This window comes from Takifugu flavidus, chromosome 6, assembly GCF_003711565.1.
Source record: "Takifugu flavidus isolate HTHZ2018 chromosome 6, ASM371156v2, whole genome shotgun sequence".
Lineage (NCBI taxonomy): Eukaryota > Metazoa > Chordata > Actinopteri > Tetraodontiformes > Tetraodontidae > Takifugu > Takifugu flavidus.
The window spans coordinates 8451283-8472727 of record NC_079525.1 but is presented as its reverse complement, the minus strand read 5'-3'; the positions used below and the strand labels follow the sequence as shown (position 1 = coordinate 8472727).

The window sequence follows — 21445 nt, the reverse complement described above, 5'->3', positions numbered from 1 at the left end:
AAAACACCAATAAGATTGAACTAAAAATGAATTATTTTCAGTCACTTAGCATGTGACATCGGCGAGTTGGACGCCGATCAGACAACACGAAACTTTGTCAGCAGTAAACCTCTGTCCAGCAAACCACAATGCAGCTGTGAATGTTAGTTGCATAGTTCCACTCGTATTTCACAGTTAACATTAATTTGTATCAGTTTTAAAATGTTACGTTTAACTTTTTTTAAAATATCAAATAAATAATTAATCTTCCTTTCTTTGAAATATACATTTTAGTAATTTACAAATCCTTTTGTCCAAAACTACTAGCTGCCATTCTTCAACTAACTGCTAGGGAGAGGAGGAGAAAGAGAAGTGCTGTTTGGAGAGCAGGACCTCTCAGAAGAGCTGTGGCAGAGTTGTTTTGGCAACTTTATTTTCTGCTTTGATATTTAATGAGAATTTGAATGAATGCACAAACATGTACTAATTTACTAAGTCAAATTAGTAGGATGTGAATACCAAAAATGCCACCTAGTGACAACAGATTTATTTAAAAAACATTACAGGCCCCACCCCCAATGGAAAATCTCTTATCCCAGCATTCCCGGCTGCCGTTACATGTTTGCTGTTATCGCTCAACATGTTTGTGGGGTCTGCAGTGCCTTGTATGGTCACGTCCTGCTGGCCTAAAGGTGATAAGCAGCTTGGCAGCTATGTTTTAAGGGTTTTTTAAATTTAGAGCATTTATTGTGGAGACCAGTGTTTGTTCTCTCAGTGTTGCTGCAGCAACAGGACGTGTGAGGAGCAACAGGTGAGGACAGACAGGTGAGAATGATGATGCTGATGTGTAGTTGTGTTGTTGTCCCAAGTTGTGAGGAGGTCTTTCGGAGTGAACTATAGTACTCCAGTGGTGAATCACTGTCATACTTTTGTACTTCAGTAAGAGTTCTACTTATTAATAGTGCTGCCACCGTAACCAAGAACTTTATCTGCAGCCATCTTCTTCGAACATTCAGGAGAAAGGGAAGAACCGAACGAGTGGATTGTTGGATCCTGAAACTGATCAGCGTGAGATGGGAAATGTTTCTGATGCTAGAGTAAGTGAAAATTAACTGTTGCTAATACTGAGGCAAGCTTTAGTTTTCTTTTAGCCAACGCACACCTTTATCCTTTGTAGTTTCTATGTCAGAATGAAGCTTTTTAACCTTTAAAACTGACACTTATCTTTTATTATCTTTGTAACTTTGATTCCTGGTGATAAATTCATAATTAGATTCTAAAGCCAAAGCTACTGTAGAAGTATCGTGTTCTGATTCCTTCTGCTGTGACTTGAGTGGCTGACAATTCAACAAATATGAGGTTGAAGTTGTTAGGTTCGATAAGAACCTTGAGCAGTTTGCCACATATACTAGAATTCTGGTGTGGGTATGTTCAATGGGAGATGTTAGAACATTCATGAAACCTGCTCAAGATTCTAGAAACCTACAACAGGACACTCAGAAGGCAACAGCAGAACTTTTTGGTTTCCAGGTTTCACGGAGCTTGGGTGTCGCCATGCGTCAGGTGGGATGGCAGTTTTCCAGTTACCAGCTGGTCCTTCTGCTGAGCTTCATCAGCATTGATCTTCCATTGGCTGCAGGGGGAGGTTCTAACAATACACTGAAGAACAGCACCGTATGTGAAGGGAGGACCAACTGCATTGAAGGTGTCATCCTGCCAATATGGAAGCCAGAAAATCCCACCTTTACCGAGCGCCTTTCCAGAGCCACCGTTTATTTTGTGGCCTTGGTATACATGTTCCTGGGTGTGTCCATCATTGCAGACCGCTTCATGGCCTCCATTGAGGTCATCACCTCCCAGGAGAGAAAGATCACAATCAAGAAGCCCAATGGTGAGAAAATCACCACCACGGTGCGCATCTGGAATGAGACGGTGTCAAACCTAACCCTCATGGCCCTGGGTTCTTCTGCCCCAGAGATCCTCCTGTCTGTGGTGGAGGTTTGTGGTCACAACTTTGATGCAGGCGAGCTTGGACCCAACACCATCGTGGGAAGTGCCGCCTTCAACATGTTTGTCATCATTGGCCTTTGTGTGTCCATCATTCCGGAGGGACAAACACGGAAAGTAAAGCACCTGAGGGTTTTCTTTGTCACTGCCATCTGGAGCATCTTTGCCTATACGTGGCTTTATATGATTCTTGCCGTCACAACTCCAGGTGTTGTGGAGATATGGGAGGGGCTCCTCACACTCTTCTTCTTCCCTCTCTGTGTTGGATTTGCATATGTGGCTGACCAACGCCTGCTCTTCTATAAATATGTGTATAAACGCTATAGAGCAGGAAAGCGGAAAGGAGTGATAATTGAAATGGAAGGAGAACCAGAACTTACAATGCACGTGGACCTCAACTCTCATGGAGAAGACCTTGGACATGAATGCAAGGGACTGGATGACCTACTAACTGATAGGCTTACTGATCAGGTTTTGAAGCAGCAGCAAGCCGGTGGACCTCTTCATCAATGCCAGATAAAAAACCATGTGCGAGCAACCAACTATGACATCTGCTCAGAGGTGTCTAACAGCCCCTCCTCTGAGGTGTTCTTCCACCCTGGTTTCTACCAGTGTGTGGAGAACTGTGGCAGTGTAGCGCTGAATGTGGTCCGGCGCGGCGGAGACCTAAGGACTTCAGTCCTGGTAAACTATCAGACTGAAGATGGTACAGCAAGATCTGACTCAGACTACCAGTTCACAGAAGGAGCTCTTCTGTTTCAACCTGGTGAAACCCAGAAGGTCATCAGCATCAACATTGTTGATGACGATATATTTGAGGAAGACGAGCACTTCCTGGTTCATCTCAGTAATGTGACGGTTCTGTCTGAGGGAAATGCCAAGGTCTCCTGTGCAACTTTAAGTCATCCATGCACAGCAAAGATCACCATTTTGGATGATGACCATGCAGGAATCTTTACATTTGAGGAGGAGACGGTGACCGTGAGCAAGAGTATTGGAGTATTGGAAGTGAAGGTTCTCCGAAAATCAGGAGCTTGTGGCGTTGTGGTAGTGCCATACAGTACCGCACAGGGCACGGCTAAAGGAGGTGGTGAGAACTTTGAAGACACACATGGAGTCCTGGAATTTGACAACGGTGAGATTTGGTAAGTCAACCTCCTGAACCTCCTCGATCGCGGCGTGGCAAAAAAAATATCAGCCTATCATTTATCCCGTCACTTGATTTATATACAGGGCAGCCAGTTAGATGACAACTGAATTTGACATTCAGGTGACCAATTAGGCGCAAACAACGGCGCTAAATGCAGCAGAACTTACGATGTCAGCCTATCATCAATCCCGTTACTTGATTGACATATAGGGCAACCAGTCAGAAGCGCTAAGCTATTCAGCGAATTACCGCTGATTTTATGCCATCGCTAAAGCTTATGGTCATCAAAATGAATGAGGGAGCGGGACCAAGTAAGAAGACAAAAACATATCACTTTCATTCGGAATGGGAGGTGGACTGTTTTTCACAATGTCATTTTCGAAGTGCGTTGAAGATTATTAAGTACATGAAGATTATTAAGTCCAAATACTTCCACCATGACTGATGAACATTTGGAAGTGTGCTTGAGACTGGCTGTCAGCAGCTACTGTCCGGACTATGCGTCCCTGGCTGATTAAATTCAGTGCAAATCATTAAAGTAAACTCAGGCAATTACAAAAAAAAATGTTAATAGTTAATTATTATGTGTGTTTTGCAAAATTGGCTCATTTGGTTATGCAAGGTACATCAACATACATTGTACATACAAAGAATCCTCAATACATTTGAAAATTAGATGTTTTGCATTTTTGTGGTGGGTAGATCACTTTGACTTGGTCATTTTGTAAGTAACTTGCATGCTGAAAAAATGTGAGCACCCCTGATCTACAGATTCTGAAAATGTTGTGTAAATGGGGTCTAACCAGCATCACACCTCCTCTGTCAGTGATCAATTTTTTTTGGCTTCTTTAGCAAAACGATTCAGGTCAATATCATTGATGATGAAGAGTATGAAAAAAACAAGAACTTCTTCATTGAACTTGGGGACCCCCGGCTGCTGGAGATGAGTGAGAGGAAAGGTGTGGGGGGTTGCCTGACTTCCTTGGAGTGACCACACCCAACCATGACTAACCTTTAACCTGCTGCAAGTTAAATTCCAGGAAATCTGCTTAACTCCTTTAGCAACACTTATACATGTAGCACTGTTGCTGTTTCCATGGTAACAGTGCATAGACGACTAACTTGCAAAGAATTATGGGTCATGTAGTTCTAACCTAGAAGCTGAGATGCTGAGTAATTCTAAAATCATATAGAAGCAGCATGAACATTTATATGCTTCTGTGTGTGTGTGTGTGTGTGTGTGTGTGTGTGTGTGTGTGTGTGTGTGTGTGTGTGTGTGTGTGTGTGTTTATGAGGGTGTGAATAAATCTAATATGAATAAACACATGTTTATCTATCAAGACTCATAAAAAGTCCTGATTGTTTCTGGGTTTTTTTATTTATTTTTGTCTGAATAAGAATTTAACCTTTTCCTTCTCTTCTCTTCCTCTTCCCGTGATGTCACCTGTCTGTAGCTCGGCTGCTTCAAGAAGTCGGTAAGTTTCTTTGATGCTTACAGATTTGGGGTTTTACTTTTTTTTTTGCAGTTCAATAAATGTGAACTAATCTTATTGTTTCCAAAACGTCCAGGTAAATTTGTCCAAACAGGTGAGTCGGCACATTTTCTTTGGTTGGATGATGGTTTATTATTATTTTGAACTCACTGATCATTGAAACAAGTGAGATAACCATCTTTGCTGGAGAAGTTACTTCATCAATTTTATTTCTGAATATTTTCTGCTCCACTGAAGCAACTAAAGAACCAACCTACAGTCACCTCTGACCTCCTGACCCCGTGACCTTTAGAGAACTCCTCATCATCCAATCACAAATCAATCACTACCCTTTTTTTGGCCAACTCTCAATGATTAAAATGATAAGTTGAGTACCTGGTCAACATTCCATTAAAGGACTATTTTACGGCTTTATTTTGTTACTATTAAAGAGTAGACTATTGTTTATTTTACACTTTCAGCTGTTTCAGTTATGTTGTGCCAAAGCCACCTTTGAAACATTGCTAGTCAGTATAGCGCCGTCCTCCTGAGAGCTGAGGGATGCCACGTATGTTTCCATGCACTGAATTCACTTTTCCCATTCACTCAGTACAGCACAGAGGTAAATTCATTGGGAACTTTTGGTAAGTTATGCAAAAAATATTAGTTATGATATTTATAAGCAGGTCTGTGTGCTGCTGTGTGCCCGTAGCAAGTGTGCAAGTCATTTTTGTGTCACTTGCTGGGACACAACTCAATTGCAAATTGTCATTCCATGACTCGGATCATACTGTTTTCGCTCCTCAAACAGCATTGTTTGGGGAGCAACAACAGTATGAACCACATTGTGGAATAAAGCTAGCAGCAAGTGGTGGAGCAACATTTAACTTTATGTGCCGATACATTTTAGGCAAGCCATGACAAAGGAAACAAGGCCTTTACCTCAGCCAAATACTCACTGCTAATTCTGAGTCTGCGCCACGGCGAGCTTCATCATTGTCCCCTTCATTTTCCCCCTTGAGAACCAAATACAATTCAGACACAGATTCATTCATTCATTCAATTTGAACTTTCAAGCAGTTAGATTTGATACACTCAAATCTTTGTGTGTCCAAGCTAAGCGCTTACGACACAGCGTACACAATTAATTATCTCCCAGTCTTTATAATCAAGAGCAAGCTAACATCTGTATGAACTCTTTTCTTCTCGTGATTATTAACCGTTTGAGATGCAGGGAGCAAAATTTTCTGGCAGTGGAAGTGATAAGGCTACTGTGCATCATCAGAAGACTAGCACATTTTGTTTGGTAGCAGAAATGGGCAGAACACCATCTCAAAACAGTAGACAAAACTTCATATGAAAGATGGATGTAGTCTTTCAGACCTTCATTATTGGCTCATCTATTAAATGTTGACAAAGTCACCTGACTCTGTTTACATATCCAGGGCGAGACATGTACAGGAAGGTCCAGGAATGGCATCCGTCCGCCGCTATGATCAACATCCCAGGTATGTCCACATCAACGGAATGACATGGCTCCACCACCAGCTACACACCACTGCCCCCCCAACCCCCCAACTCTTCCTCTCTCTCTATGTCTCTGTCAGGGGACAAAGACGAGATGCTTTTAACCAATCAGGAGAAAGAAGAACAGAGGATTGCAGTAATGGGTCGACCAATCCTCGGTGAGCACGTCAAACTCGAGGTCACCATTGAGGAATCGTATGAGTTTAAGGTGAGCTCCCGAAAGTAGAAATAAACAATCAGAGCTCCCAGTGAGCCCAGTTTATAACAATGAGAATAAAATGCTTTGATTAAAGAGTGCTGTTTTTGTGCGATGATAGGTTTGATGACTGACTGACCGACCGACCGACTCACTCACTCACTCACTCACTCACTCACTCACTCACTCACTCACTCACTCACTCACTCACTCACTCACTCACTGATCAATGTGCTGATTTGGGTCTCTCAGAGCACTGTGGACAAACTCCTGAAGAAGACCAACCTGGCGCTGGTGGTTGGCACCAACAGTTGGAGAGAGCAGTTTGTTGAAGCTATCACGATCACATCAGGTAAGTTCTCAGATGAGTTCTGGAGCCTGGTCTGCCTCCATTAATGACATCTCTTGTGGCCCTGCCTCTTTCTGCCAAGGTGACGATGATGACACCCATGGAGAGGAGAAGCTGCCCTCCTGTTTTGACTACATCATGCACTTCCTCACCGTATTCTGGAAGCTCTTGTTTGCGTTGGTGCCTCCCACCGAGTACTGGAGTGGCTGGGCCTGTTTCATTGTTTGCATTTCCATCATTGGCGTCCTGACGGCGATCATCGGAGACATCGCTTCTCATTTTGGCTGCACAGTCGGTCTGAAAGACTCCGTCACGGCTGTGGTGTTTGTAGCATTGGGCACGTCAGTACCAGGTGTGATAGCAGGCCACCATTTATCCACTATTCAGTTCAACCAGGGAGTTAGTTCAATCAGCGCTTAGTCGCAGTTACCCTAAGTGAAACTCCAGCATGAGGGTCTAAAAGCAGATAACACGAGTCACCATGGCAACAGGTGAAAACAAGCCTCGACCCTCCTACATCTCCTCAGTAGAGGAGATAAAAGTAGTGGAAATAATAATGATGGCATATGCAGAAAATTGCTGATCATCGCTTATTTGAACACAAAATGATGCACATTTTATTGAACTGATAAGGGACTTATTTGTATTTTAATTAAACAGCTTAGTTCTGACTGTTGCTGCTGACTCCACTTTTCTGGAATGGGCTCCTCATTGACCTTTGAGACACCTGGCCGTCACCTGGGTCAGGACACAAACACAGAGAAACCAGGGAGGTCCTTCAAAGCTTGTTGTCCACCTGGTGACTCCAGAGGCTGATCGAGCATATGTTGCTTATCAGATCGACTAAGACTGACTCCAGTTCACTGGTTCTCACTCATGAACAGGGACTGGCTATAGGCTGCTAGATACGTTCATCCAATTTAATCTTAAAAAAAGTTTTATTTAAAACTTTTACAAAAGAATAATTTTTCCCTTAATGATTTTTTAAAAATATATTTATAAAAGAAGAGATTCACCCCCAGGTCAACTTCCTGTCATTTAGGAGGACTTCCTGTCAAATCAGGCTGCAGAGAACAGAGAGAGGAAATGCACCTCTGTATCACTGCACCACTGTAGTACTGCCCACCTGTATCACTGCATACCTGTGGTACACCACAGAGGTTTAGTGTGATGTTTTGACACCTATCTTGTGTCCCATGATGCACTGGGAGACCATCAGTAACTCAAGTCTCTCCCTCTTGGCTCTTGCAGACACCTTTGCCAGTAAGGTATCAGCCGTTCAGGATCAGTACGCAGACGCTTCTATTGGGAACGTGACTGGCAGCAATGCCGTGAATGTGTTCCTGGGCATTGGTGTGGCCTGGTCCATCGCTGCCATCTACCACTACTTCCAGGGAGAAGAGTTCAAGGTGGACCCAGGGACGCTGGCCTTCTCTGTCACGCTCTTCACCATCTTTGCCTTCATTTGCATCGCTGTCCTCATCTACCGGCGCCGGCCTGAGATCGGGGGGGAGCTTGGTGGCCCCAAAGTCCCCAAAATGTTGACCACCGGTCTGTTCTTCAGCCTGTGGCTGATGTACATCTTCTTCTCCTCTCTGGAGGCCTACTGCCACATTCAGGCCTTTTAGGAAGCTACTAACCTCTGAAGGTGATGACAATGATATTGGTGACGATGATGATGGTAATGTTGATGATGATGATGATGGTAGTGATGGTGACAATGATGACGATGGTGATGATGCTAAATGATGATGTGACGATGATGATGATGATGATGGTGATGATGATGATCCTGATGATCATTGATGATGATGAAATGTCAAAAACTTGATGAAGATTCATTTGAAGACATCAAATAAAACCAAATTATTGATTATTCTTTTCTTCTCTTTGGTCACATTTGTTTTTTATCAGGAACCTGATCAAGGAATCAATCATTTACTCATATACAGTATATTAATAACTCATCACCCTGGCGCACAGTTCAGAAGAACCACAGGAGTCCGGTTCCGGGACATCTGGCCCTGAGCCCATTGCTGGCTGTTGGGGTCCAGGGTTGTGCCCTCTTTGTCCTGCAGGGGGGGGTGTTGAGCACAATTGGCGGCAGCTGGCACTGCAGGCAGGCATCCTGCCGCCTACTTAGGGGTGGGTGCGTCTGCCCATCAGTGCCAGGGTGTTGGTTCGGATTTCCTTGTCGTGTGTTGGTGTCGTTCGGTTTCCCCTGTTCATGTGTTGGTTTGGTTGGTTTTCCCTTGAGTGTTTTGGTTTCCGTTGCCAGAGTGTGGTGGGGTTTGCCTCTGGTTTTGAGCTCTCTCTGCAGTCCTGGAGGTCTGCTTCTGTTCCTGAGTTCTCTCTGCAGCCCTGGAGGACTGCTTCTGTTCCTGAGCTCTCTGCAGTCCTGGAGGTCTGCTTCTATTCCTGAGTTCTCTCTGCAGCCCTGGAGGACTGCTTCTGTTCCTGAGCTCTCTGCAGTCCTGGAGGTCTGCTTCTATTCCTGAGTTCTCTCTGCAGCCCTGGAGGACTGCTTCTGTTCCTGAGCTCTCTGCAGTCCTGGCGGTCTGCTTCTGTTCCTGAGTTCTCTCTGCAGCCCTGGAGGACTGCTTCTGTTCCTGAGCTCTCTGCAGTCCTGGAGGTCTGCTTCTATTCCTGAGTTCTCTCTGCAGCCCTGGAGGACTGCTTCTGTTCCTGAGCTCTCTGCAGTCCTGGAGGTCTGCTTCTGTTCCTGAGTTCTCTCTGCAGCCCTGGAGGACTGCCTCTGTTCCCGAGTTCTCTCTGCAACCCAGGAGGACTGCCTCTGTCTTCCTTGTGTTGTCCCCCCCTTTGAAAAATAAAACCCTTTGACCCTCTTACCACCGTGTCCTGGCCTGCTCTCGGGTTCTGTTAAACCCCCCTCTTCTGTAACACTGACAGCCTGATTTTGATAGAACTAATTTAGATGGACAGAGATAGATGAAGGACAGGAGGACAAAATGAAAGAGCAAAAGATGGAAGAACTGGTTCTCAGTTTGGCTTGAATGGATCAGAACATCCAGGATGGGTTTATTGAAAAAAGTCTTTAAAGGAAATGAAAATCTAAAATATGAAGTGCAGAACTGAGGTGAGGACAGATGACATCACAGCCTGTCCACACCAGCTACCAAGGGCTAAAACCACTAATACTGCTAATACAGCTAGTACAGTACAGGATAATACATGCTAGTACAGGCCAGTAGATACTAGAGCTGGGTAAATAACCACTAGAACAGGATAATAGCCACTAGTACAAGCTAGTTGCTAGTACAGGATAGTAGATACTAGAGTTGGCTAATAGACACTAGAAAAGGCTAATAGCTGCAAGTACAAGCTAGTTGCTAGTACAGGCTAATACAGCTTGTACAGGCTCATAGCTGCTAGTACAGGCTAATAGCTGCTAGTACAGGGTAATATAGTTAGTACAAGCTAATAGTTTCTCTTACAGACTAATACTGCTAGCACAGGTTCATAGCTGCTAATACAGGCTAATACAGCCAGTACCGCTAGTACAGGCTAAAAGCTGCAAGTACAGGCTTAGAGCTGCTAGTCAAGGTTCATAGCTGCTAATGCAGACTAATACAGCTAGTACTGGCTAAGAGCTGCTAGTATAGGCTAATACAGCTAGTACTGGATAATACAGCTAGTACATTCTAAGAGCTACTAGTACAGGCTAATACCACTGGCTCATAGTGTTGGTAGCCATATTTCTTTGAGTACAGACAAAAATAAAACGAACTCTCTGGTTGGCGTTAGGACAGAAGTGCAGATAAAACCTGAGGATCAAGAGCCGTCGGGAGGCCTGTGCATGACCTCTGAGCTTGTCCTGGTCTGTTGCCAGGAGCTGAACCAGGATCAAGCGTCTATATTTGTCACAGATGAAGGGAAACATTGAGCACCTTTCCTGTCTTCATCTCAGCATCATGGCGGATAGCATCCCTCCCTGGAGGAAGAACAGCTCCATCCTGGGGGGTGGCAGAGAGCCCGCACTCTCAGACCAGGGAGAGACCATCATCGGGATCTACCTGCTGCTGCTGGGTACACACATATACACACAGAACCATCATCCTGATGAAAGCAGAATCTGCTGGAGGGCGAACTACTGATTCAGAAGATCATGGACCATGCTGACAAACTAAATCAATCCACACTTAATTCATGTCGAGAATTTTTCTTAATGAGGTCGTTGGAAGCGGGTAACACATCTCTGCTGGCAGGAGATGTTACATTGCCTTGACCAAATTAGAGCTGCATCATATCTTTTAGGCTCCTTTATAGTCACATATTGTGTGTGTGTGTGTGTGTGTGTGTGTGTGTGTGTGTGTGTGTGTGTGTGTGTGTGTGTGTTTCTTAATTTCAACAGCAGCTGCTGGTTTGTCCTGTTATCATTGGTTAGCCTGTTTACGGTAGTATTGTTTCGTCATGTTAGTTCATTTAGAGCCCAAAATGACATTGTTGCCTGTTTGTCCTTAGACCACATTCTGGATCATTCGGGATCAGCAAAACTAGAAAAAGAAGACAGTCTCTGAAAGTAATATGAACATTTATGTGAATATATCATTTTCTAAGGGTAGGAGAAATGGAGGAAGAGAGAGAGGGTGTGTTATAGAAGCAGTCTGGTCCTACAGCAGCAGAACAGAACAGTTCTGTGTTTACCCTTGTAATGAGCCTGATCAAAAAGGAAGGTTTTAAAGAAGGATACTGGGTCTGCCTCCTAGATCCAAACTGGAAATTGGTTCCAGAGAACTAGGGCTTGAGAGCTGAGGGCTCTGCCCCCATACTACTTCTGGAAACCCTGGGGACTACAAGTACACCTGTGTTTTGAGAGTGCAGCACCCTGGTTGGATGATTAGGATTTATAAGGTATTTTAAACAAGAGGGACACAGACCATGAACAGCCTCATATGTGAGGAGGAGGATTTTAAAATTTCCTCTAAATTGGACCAACTGGAGAGACTTAAAGGACTTGTTCAGCCAGCCTGTTAAAAGCCAATTACAATAATCCAGCCTAGAGGAAATAAACACATGGACTAATCTTTCTGCATCAGTTTGGGACAGGAAGTTCCTAACTTAAGTGATGTTGCGCAGGGGATAACAGACGAACCTTAAGACATGATCAATATGGGTGTGTAAACATAGGTCCTGCTTGAACAAGGTTCCTTCCAGGGGTACTGGGAGGCAGGATAATGCCACTCAGCAAGGCTTCATCACTAGAGATCATGTTCCTCAGATGTTTTGGACCCAGTGTGATAACTTCAGTTTTTTTTTAGTTCAACTGTAGAAAATATCTGGTCTTCCGGGCCCTGGTGTTTTTGAAGCAGGCCTGGAGTTTCGGGACCTGATTGGTTTGGCCTGGATCCATTGATGGATATAATTGGGTGTCATTAGCATAGCAATTGAACTGTATTGAATGATTCCTGATTATACTACTGAGAGGGAGCATGTATAAAATAAATAGGATTGGACCAAGTACTGAACCTTATGGAATTCCATGGTAGACTTTAGTGGGAGTGGGGGATTCATTGTTAACATGGACAAAGAGAGGCGTCTCTGATGGGTAAGTTCTAAACCAGTTTAAGGCAGAACATTTTATACCCAGGAATTTTTCCATTCATAGTAAGATAAGGTAATGGTCAAGTGCATCAAAAGCAGCACTAAGGACTAACAGAACAAGAATAGACATCATGCCTTTATCTGATGCTGTATGGTCATTAGTGACTTTCACAAGTTCTGTACCATGATGAGCTCTGAATCCTGATTGCAAGGCCTAAAAAAGTCTGTTGCTTTGGAGGTAGTCATATCATTGCCTGGCAATTATTTTCCGGAGGATCTTTGACAAAAAGGTAATGTTGGAGATCGGCCTATAGTAAGCCAACTCTTCTGCATATAGTGTAGTTTTTTTCATTAAGAGTTTAATTCCAGCTACCTTAAAAAAAAACTGAGGTAAAAAATCGAAACAATCAATCCTCATTTATATAGCGTCCGTTACAATCAAAATTGTTTCCAGGTGCTTCACAGAATCCCAGGGTCTGACCCCCAACAAGCAACAGTGGCAAGAAAAAACTTCCCTTTAACAGGAAGAAACCTTGAGTAGGACCAGGCTCATGTAGGGGGACCATCCTGCTGATGGTTGGCTGGGTAGAGAGGGAGGAGAAAGCAGGTAGAAGCGAGAATAGGCATAGATCATAGAAATACATTAATAATACAAGCTGCTGGTATAGGAGTTGAGTGAGTCAGCAGGGTCGGAGGTTGGCAGGTCAGCATACAACTATAAAGGCAGCTACACCTGTAGATGAATACAGATGAGGGGGGCAGAGAAACTATACAAGAAATAAAATCATCACTGATCAACAAGGAGAGGAGAGGAGAGGAGAGGAGAGGAGAGGAGAGGAGAGGAGAGGAGAGGAGGAGAGTCAGCCATGACCCAGTGGGGTGACAGAGGCCTGTCAGGTGATCATGTTTCTGGAACACAGCAGCCTCAGTCTACAGCAGCATTACTAAGATATTAACCTAATAATTAGACAACCCTCTAAATATGATAATTATGTCTAGGATAATAACTGGAACTACAGAATTACTGACAATAATCTTTTTCAAAGAGGAAGGTTTTAAGTCTTAAAAGTAGAGATGGAGTCAGCCTCCCGTACCTGCACAGGGAGCTGGTTTCACAGCAGGGGGGCCTAGTAGCTAAATGCTCGGCCCCCCATTCTACTCCTAGAGACTCTGGGAACCACAAGTAGACCAGCATTCTGAGAACGGAGTGGTCTTTTGGGATTATAAAGCATCACTGCTCCTCTAGGTAGGATTGAGCTAGGCCTCTGAGGAACTTGTAGGTCAGAAGAAGAATTTTAAAAATTATTCTAAATTTAATGAGCAGCCCATGAAGAGACCTCAGTACAGGAGTTATGTGATCTCTTTTGTCAATACCTGTCAGATCTCTAGCTGCAGCATTTTGGATCAACTGGCGGCTTCTTAAACAGTTGTTTAGACACCCTGATAATAAAGAATTACAGTAGTCCAGCCTGGAAGTAACAAATGCATGGACTACGGTAACTTTTCAGCATCATGCCACGTCAGTAGTTTTCTGATCTTTCAATGTTTCTCAGGTGAAAAAGGAACTTCTAGAGACTATTTTAATGTGTGAGTTAAAGGACAGTTCTAGGTTAAAAGTTACTTGAAGATTTCTCACAGAGAGACTAGATGCTAGATACCATCTAGAGTGATCATGTGATCTAATCTATCCCTGAGAGGTTCAGGACCAAACACCATGTCCTCGGTTAAGAAGAAGGAAATTTGAAGACATCCAAGACTTTATGTCTTTAAGACAGGTCTGAAGCTTCACTAACTGCTCTGTCTCCTCTAGTTTCATGGATAAATATAGCTGAGTGTCATCAGCATGACAATGAAAATTTATTCCATGCTGCCGAATAATGTTTCCTAAAGGAAGCATGTACAAGGTGAAAAGGATTGGTTCAAGTACAGAACCTTGAGGAACTCCATGGCTAACCCTACTGTATGAGGAGGGAACGCCATGGACATGAGCAAACTGGTATCTATCAGATAAATATGATCTGATCCAGTCTAGTGCTGTCCCTTTAATCCCAATCACATGTTCCAGTCTCTGTAACAGGATGCTGTGATCAAAGCAACACTGAGGTCCAGCAGAATCAGCATAGAAACCAGTCCATGATCTGAAGCTATAAGAAGATCATTTGTAACTTTAAGAAGTGCTGTTTCTGTGCTGTGATGAGTTCTAAAGCCTGACTGAAACATCTCAAACAGGTTGTTTCTCTGCAGGTGCTCCAGTAACTGAGTCACCACAACCTTCTCAAGACTTTAAGAGATAAAAGGAAGGTTGGATATCGGCCTATAATTTGCTAATACGTCAGGATCCAGTGATGGTTTTTTAAGCAACGGCTTCATCACTGCCACCTTGTAGGACTGGGGTACATAACCTGTCACTAAATTGATCTGGTTAAGAATAGAGCTGCCTATCATTGGTAAAACATCCTTCAACAGGTGTGTTGGGATGGGATCTAAAAGACACATGGTGGAGTTGGATTTCTGAATTAGCGATGACGCCTCAGAAAAATATATAGGGCTGAAGGATTTTAAGGGCTCGTTAGAGAACCTGTATGTTCCCACAGTCAGGTCCCCAGGTCCCCAGGCCCTGCTTCCTCACTGGAAGGTGCATTGGTGGGATTGAGGAGGTCCTCGAAGTATTCCTTCTACCGATCCACAACATCCCGAGTTGAGGTCAGCAGCACACCATCGCCACTATACATAGTGTTGACAGTGCACTGCTTCCCCTTCCTCAGATGCCAGATGGTGGACCAGAACCTTTTCAAAGCCGTCCGGAAGTCATTCTCCATGGCCTCACCGAACTCTTCCCATGCCCGGGTCTTAGCTGCACTCCGCTTGGCCTGTCGGTACCTATCTGCTCCTCGGGAGTCCCACAGGCCAGTAAGGCCCAATACGACTCCTTCTTCAGCCTGACGGCATCCCTCACCACTGGTGTCCACCAGCGGGTTCGGGCATTGCTGCCACGACAGGCACCAACCACCTTGCAGTTGAAGCTCCTTCTGACGGGAGACTCTGCCAGGCGTTCCCAGCAGACCCTCACAATACGTTTGGGTCGGCCGGGTCTGTCTGGCATCCTTCCCCACCATCGGAGCCAACTCACCACCAGGTGGTGATCAGTTGACAGCTCCGCCCCTCTCTTCACCCGAGTGTCCAGAACATGCGGCCGCAAATCCAATGACACGACCACAAAGTCGATCATCGATCTGCGGCCTAAGGCGTCCTGGTGCCAAGTGCACATGTGGACGGCTGTATGCCTGAACAAGGTGTTTGTTATGGACAATCTGAGACGACCACAGAAGTCCAATAACAAAACACCATTCGGGTTCAGATCAGATCTGATCTGATTTGAATCCTTAATCATAAATGGAAAAATGATCAAAGAATGATCTGACAGGAGTGGGTTCTGAGGGAACACTGACACATGTTCTACCTCAACACCATAAATCAGAACTAGGTTAAGGGTGTGGTTGAAGCTATGAGTTGGTTGATTTATCTGTTGAAGGAAAACAACTGACTCAAGAAATGAAATGAAGCCGTTTCTAAAGCTGTCATTTACAACGTTTACATGGATGTTAAAGTCTGCAATAATAATGACTTTATCTGTTCTGAGGACCAAGTCAGATAAGAAGTCAGAGAACTCAGACAGGAATATACAACTACAAACAAAAGTGTCTTTTCTGTCCTCCAGTTCAGATTGGTGATGCCAAGAGACAGGCTTTCAAATGAACTAGAGCCATGTTTGGGTCTAGGATTAACTAATAACTTGCAGTGATAGATTGCTGCCACTCCCCCTCCTCAACCAGTAACATGAGGAATATGATAATTAAGATAGGTGGGAGGAGTAGGTTCATTAAAGCTAACATATTCCTCCTTCTGAAGCCAGGTCTCAGCAAGACATACTAAAGGCAGATTGATTACTTCAAACAGAGATATGCTAATAGATGTAAAGAGCTCCCTAAACAGTGTAGTGGGAACAGGGTCTAAGAGACAGGTTGTTGGTTTGGGTGAAGACGTTAGTGAGGAGAGTTCTGAAAGGCCCAATAGACGCTCTCAGAATGCTGGTCTACTTGTGGTTCCCAGAGTTTCCAGGAGTAGAATGGGGGGCCGAGCATTTAGCTACCAGGCCCCCCTGCTATGGAACCATCTCCCTGTCCAGGTACGGGAGGCTGACTCCATCGCTACTTTTAAGATCAGACTCAAAACCTACCTCTTTGAAAAAGCTTATTGTTACTAATTCAGTAGTTCCAGTTACTATCATAGACAGACAAATTATCATACCTAGGGGATCGTCTAATCGTTAGGTCACATCTTAGTTATGCTGTTATAGGCCAAGGCTGCCGGGGTCCGGAAACATGATCACCTGACAGGCCTCTGTCACTCCACTGGGTCATGGTTTCCTCTCCTTTCCTCTCCTCATCAAGCAGACTAATTATGCTGATTCTTGTGTAGTTTTTCTGCTTCTCCCCCCCCCCCCCCCTATTTATTTACAGGTATCACTGCCATCGGAGCTGCATAATGACCACCGGCCCCGCTGAAGTGATTGTGCATCATATTTTTTGTGTGTGTTTCTGTGCTCTGTGCCTCTCCTCTCCCTCTCCCTCTCCCTCTCCTCTCCTCTCCTCTCCTCTCCTCTCCTCTCCTCCTCTCTCTCCCTCTCCTCTCCTCTCCCCTCTCCCCCTCCTTCTCCTTTCCTCTCCCTCTCCTCTCCTTTCTCCTCTCCTCTTCCCCTCCTCCTCCTTCTCCTCTCCTCTACCTCCCCTTCACTCTACTTCTCCTCTCCTCTACCCCTCTCCTCTCCTACCTATCCTATCCTCTACCTGTCCTCCCTCTTCTCCTCTCTCTTTACCCAGCCGGCCATCAGCAGGAGGGTCCCCCTACATGAGCCTGGTCCTGCTCAAGGTTTCTTCCTGTTAAAGGGGAGTTTTTCCTTGCCACTGTTGCTTGTCTGGGGTCAGGCCCTGGGATTCTGGAAAGCGCCTTGAAACAATTTTGATTGTATAAGACGCTATATAAATAAAGATTGATTGATTGATTGATTGAAAGGCTAATAAGAGTAAGCCTGTCCAGGCAACTACTAGCTTTAATTGTATCTGAGTCTAATATTGAGTTAGATCGTGTGGAATTAGAGATGACAGAGGTCAGATCTTGTTAGAACGTCTTCCTAATGTTTAAAGTATTGCTATTAAAGAAGCTAATGACATCATTGCGACTTAATGTGAAGGAGGAGGTGGTGGGTCCAATGGAGTTTGGGCTCTATGTCAGCCTGACTACAGTGCTGAAAAGAAACCTAGGGCAATTTGTATTTGCTTCAATTAATTTTGAGCAGTCAGCTGTTGCACCATGCTTTCTGCTATGTTTTCAGACTCTATTTCCAGGCCAAGCAGCAGTCCCTTTATAATTGTCGTGTTGTTTGTTTTAACTTGTTGAGTTAATGTCAAATTTTCAACTTCAGTCCAACAGGTAAGGACCAAATCAAGGGTGTGATTGTAACTGACTTGGTGAATTTATCCTCTGGAATGAGATAAATTTCAATACTAAGACTGCTTCTATTCTGGGTCAATGAAAATACTGAAATCACCAGTCAAATTTGGTTGTATGCTCCTCCAGATGAAATAACAACAGTAAGACTTTGAAGTGACCTCTTGTAGCAGCGCTCTGCCTCCCTGAGACCTTCCCTCACGCATCCTGTAGGTTCCTAGATGTCCTGAGCAGAGAAGCATCCTGCTTCCTCTGTGTTTGTGGCTTAGGGAGCTTCCACCCAGTCCTCTCTGAAGGTAACATGATCTGGTTCAGTGGTCCCCATCTGCTCAGGGCAGTCCTATAGCCTGTTCATTGGTTATCTGTATCTTTAACCCACTTCTCATCTGTGTCTCTGCTTTTTTTAGGTTGGTTGTCGTGGTTTGGGAACACTGTCGTCCTTTTTGTCCTTTACAGACAGAGGTCCACCTTGCAGCCAACAGACTATTTGACCTTTAACCTTGCTGTATCGGATGCAAGCATCTCTGTCTTTGGCTACTCTCGTGGCATCATTGAGATCTTCAATGTTTTTCAGGACAGTGGCTTTATCATCTCCTCCATTTGGACATGTGAGGTAGGGCCGAGTGTCCCTTGATGGAAAATACCCTGAATCAGGCAAAAAGTTGATGAAAACAGTTGCACATCTTCTTGTTGCTGAAGCGGACAGGTGATCAGAGTGGTGTTATTTGCTCCTTCAGGTGGATGGATTCTTCACGCTGGTCTTTGGTCTGAGCAGCATCAACACCCTGACAGTGATAAGCATCACCAGATACATCAAAGGGTGTCAACCCAGCAGAGGTGACTCGGGGTATGGTGGGGTGTTATCGACATGGCATTGAACAATTGCTGTGTTTCAGCTGGTCACATCAACAGAACCTTCGTTTCTGTCTGCCTGCTGCTCATCTGGATCATGGCTGGGTTCTGGTCTGGATCTCCGCTGCTTGGCTGGGGGAGCTACACAGGCAGGAAAACTCACAGCCTTGTGTTTTTGTGTGCTTTGACCGACCCCCTTCATAGTCCCACCCTTCTGCAGATCGTGGCTATGGGACCTGTGAGATTGATTGGTCTAAAGCTGCCTACTCCACTGCGTACCGCTCCTACATCATCTCCATCTTCATCTTCTGCTACTTCATTCCCGTGTTTATCATGCTCTTCTGCTACATCTCCATCATCAACAGAGTTAAAAGAGGCAACGCTCTGGCAGCAGGAGACCTCACTGATCGCCAGAGGAAAATGGAGAGAGACGTGACCATCGTAAGTCTTCAGTGTTCAGTATCAGCTATGCTAATTTGCTAATGCTATCAATCCGGCAATTGATAGCATTAGTGGTCCAAGCTGGTGACAGGTTCATGGTTATGATGGATTGATGTGGATGGTGTCTCTAACAGGTTTCCATAGTGATCTGCACAGCCTTTATTTTGGCGTGGTCTCCCTACGCTGTGGTCTCCATGTGGTCAGCCTGGGGCTTCCACGTGCCGAACCTGACCAGCATCTTTACCCGCCTATTTGCCAAATCGGCCAGTTTCTACAACCCTCTCATCTACTTCGGCCTTAGCTCAAAGTTTCGCAAAGACGTAGCCGTGTTGCTACCGTGCACAAAAGATGCCAAAGACACGGTCAAGGTCAAACGCTTCAAGACGAAGGCCGACACCCACAGACGAGCAGCCTCGGGAGCCCGAGCTCGACTTAAAGCTCATCTGAACCAGACAGAGAGGAAATACTCACCTGTGATGGAGCCTCCTTCAGCACCCAAAGCAGAACATCCACTCTCAACACCACCACATGCTAACCAACAAGTCTTCCACATTGCAATGGCCCCACCCTCTGACGCTGGCTCCGAGTCCGAATGTGAGCGACTTTGATGGCCCAGATGAACGTCAATGTCAAGAGTAGAATGCAACTTGCTGCTTAGCAAATAGTTCCTGCTTTTCTTTTTCACGAAGTTGAAAATTACAATAAATTACACTAACATACCAACGGCCCCTCAGAAAGGTCTCTGGAGGTACTGGAATCACGAACTCCCCAACAATGGCAGAAGAGAAGAGAGGAAAACCCCCTCCACCCACCAACCCACACACATGGGTGCATATATCTTGTTTTTCTGTGGTGGAGCTTTACGGTGACGTCCAGAGGCCACCATATGGTAACAACATGCTAATTCTTTACTCTTTTAGAGGGGACCTGGGTCCTCTTGGTCCAATCTATTGTGGCAGTCGATGAATGAAGTGAAAATACCTTCAATAAAAGACTTAAAAACACTGTATCTTCCTACTGACATTACAGGAGTTTAACCTCCAGAGCAGAAAGCTCCTCCGTGGGTCCTTGAAGGCGGTCGAGCCTTGCTGTGTCATCCTGGGCAAACTCATAAGCTATCAGCCTGCAGAGGGTGCTCAGTCTGAGAATTTGACTGTAACTGATAAAAACCTTAAAGAGATTGTCCTGGAGGTGGATTTTCATCAGCAGAGAGAAGGCCAGAGTGAAAAAGAAGAAGTCTTGATAAATTTGACTATCGGAGATGAGAGTCTATGAGGCCGACGGTAGCAAACAGTCCCCGATTTTAATACATTTGTTTAGAGATTTCATAGATGTGGAGCAGAAGAGAGAGTTACAGGTGAGAGCAAGAATGAGGTTTACCTGAGTCTCTGATGGGCATTCAGAGGAACCAGCAGACACAAACACAATATTGAGAAAAACTAAAAACACTAAAGACCAAGGAACCAAGTGGAACAAGCGGGGACTGGAAGTGGTATTAATCAAATGGACACTCTTTATGGTAACGACCAGCGAGTAAAAGGAGGGACAGTTGCCAGTCGACTCAACCACCTAGATGTCAGCATAATTTGATAAATTGATGTTTTTGCAGTTACTTTTTTTCTAAACTATTGTGGCACACAGGATAGCTACCATCTAAGAAGCAAATGATAGATCCATAGAGCTCAAAATCCTTTTGGGGATTTAAGGTGGGTTGTTTGTTGACCAGCAAAAGATGGATTGATGGTCCTGAGCTTCGGTGGACTCCAGAGGAAGAGTGGCCAGTTTTCAGCAAAGACGGTGACTGTTGCGGACACACCAAGTGCCCCTCATGACAAGGATGAAGAGCTCAGATACGAGATTCTCCATTTTGAATGTACAACAAGGCAATAGAGAAAAAAATTGATGACTCAGCACTTGACACGCTACCTGTAAATCACTTAATCCACTGCCAATCCCTGGCATCATTAGTGCCCCCTAACATGAGGCTGTAGAAGTGTTGGCTTCCCTTATGCTTCTTCGCCAGCGATCGTATGGCACAAGAAACACATTACAGAGATATAGCTGTTGATGGCTCATTATATAAAATATGAAAGCTAAACTATGAAAATTTAGTTCATATAGTATTCGTATTTGAACATTTAATAGTGACATAAAGCCCCGCCCTCATCTGAGGCCCAGTCAAACCTGGCCTCTGGATGTAGGCGGTGCAGCACTGTGTCCGTTTTGTAGTCTCTTCTCAGTATTTTAATGGTAAAAGTGAAAATTAAAAGATAATAAAAAAACGGCAAAGTTAAATTGATAATGAGTATAAAAATCACTGGAAAAATACCATTTATTTTTTCATTTTATTTATTTTCTTTCCATGACCTGCCTCTTCTGAATGCACATGTAGGTCACGATAA

The 21445-nt window shown here is 44.5% G+C and overlaps 2 protein-coding genes across 7 annotated transcripts; both read left to right on the top strand.

Annotated features, from left to right (window-relative positions):
- The first annotated feature begins 249 nt into the window (after positions 1-249).
- Positions 250-8554, top strand: slc8a1a (solute carrier family 8 member 1a). 6 transcript variants are annotated; one of them, XM_057035908.1, is made up of 11 exons: positions 250-804; positions 975-1076; positions 1510-1542; positions 1619-3131; positions 3989-4095; positions 4591-4611; positions 4706-4723; positions 6054-6116; positions 6216-6343; positions 6584-6683; positions 7932-8554. In XM_057035908.1, the coding sequence occupies exons 4-11, from the start codon at positions 1774-1776 to the stop codon at positions 8306-8308; spliced, it is 2172 nt and encodes a 723-aa protein (XP_056891888.1). In that variant the 5' UTR covers positions 250-804; positions 975-1076; positions 1510-1542; positions 1619-1773; the 3' UTR covers positions 8309-8554. The 6 variants fall into 6 exon arrangements, with proteins under 6 accessions (XP_056891888.1, XP_056891889.1, XP_056891885.1 ...); XM_057035909.1 differs by adding an exon at positions 6763-7032 and having other exon boundaries at positions 1510-3131; XM_057035905.1 differs by having other exon boundaries at positions 250-790; positions 1510-3131.
- A 1941-nt stretch (positions 8555-10495) lies between these two features.
- On the top strand, positions 10496-20047 carry LOC130527477 (opsin-5-like). The gene is made up of 6 exons (XM_057036057.1): positions 10496-10727; positions 18158-18363; positions 18488-18587; positions 18647-18751; positions 18823-19043; positions 19178-20047. The coding sequence occupies exons 1-6, from the start codon at positions 10568-10570 to the stop codon at positions 19649-19651; spliced, it is 1266 nt and encodes a 421-aa protein (XP_056892037.1). The 5' UTR covers positions 10496-10567; the 3' UTR covers positions 19652-20047.
- Positions 20048-21445: the final 1398 nt, after the last annotated feature.

Bases quoted from the DNA above. Each gene is read 5' to 3' on its own strand.
- LOC130527477 (XM_057036057.1), top strand. From the start codon at position 10,568: ATGAAGGGAAACATTGAGCACCTTTCCTGTCTTCATCTCAGCATCATG. The intron at 18,752-18,822 runs GCAGGAAAACTC...ACCCTTCTGCAG, and splicing joins TGGCTGGGGGAGCTACACAG to ATCGTGGCTATGGGACCTGT. The intron at 19,044-19,177 runs GTAAGTCTTCAG...TGTCTCTAACAG, and splicing joins TGGAGAGAGACGTGACCATC to GTTTCCATAGTGATCTGCAC.
- slc8a1a (XM_057035909.1), top strand. From the start codon at position 1,053: ATGGGAAATGTTTCTGATGCTAGA. The intron at 1,077-1,509 runs GTAAGTGAAAAT...TTTGGTTTCCAG, and splicing joins GAAATGTTTCTGATGCTAGA to GTTTCACGGAGCTTGGGTGT. The intron at 3,132-3,988 runs GTAAGTCAACCT...TGGCTTCTTTAG, and splicing joins TTTGACAACGGTGAGATTTG to CAAAACGATTCAGGTCAATA.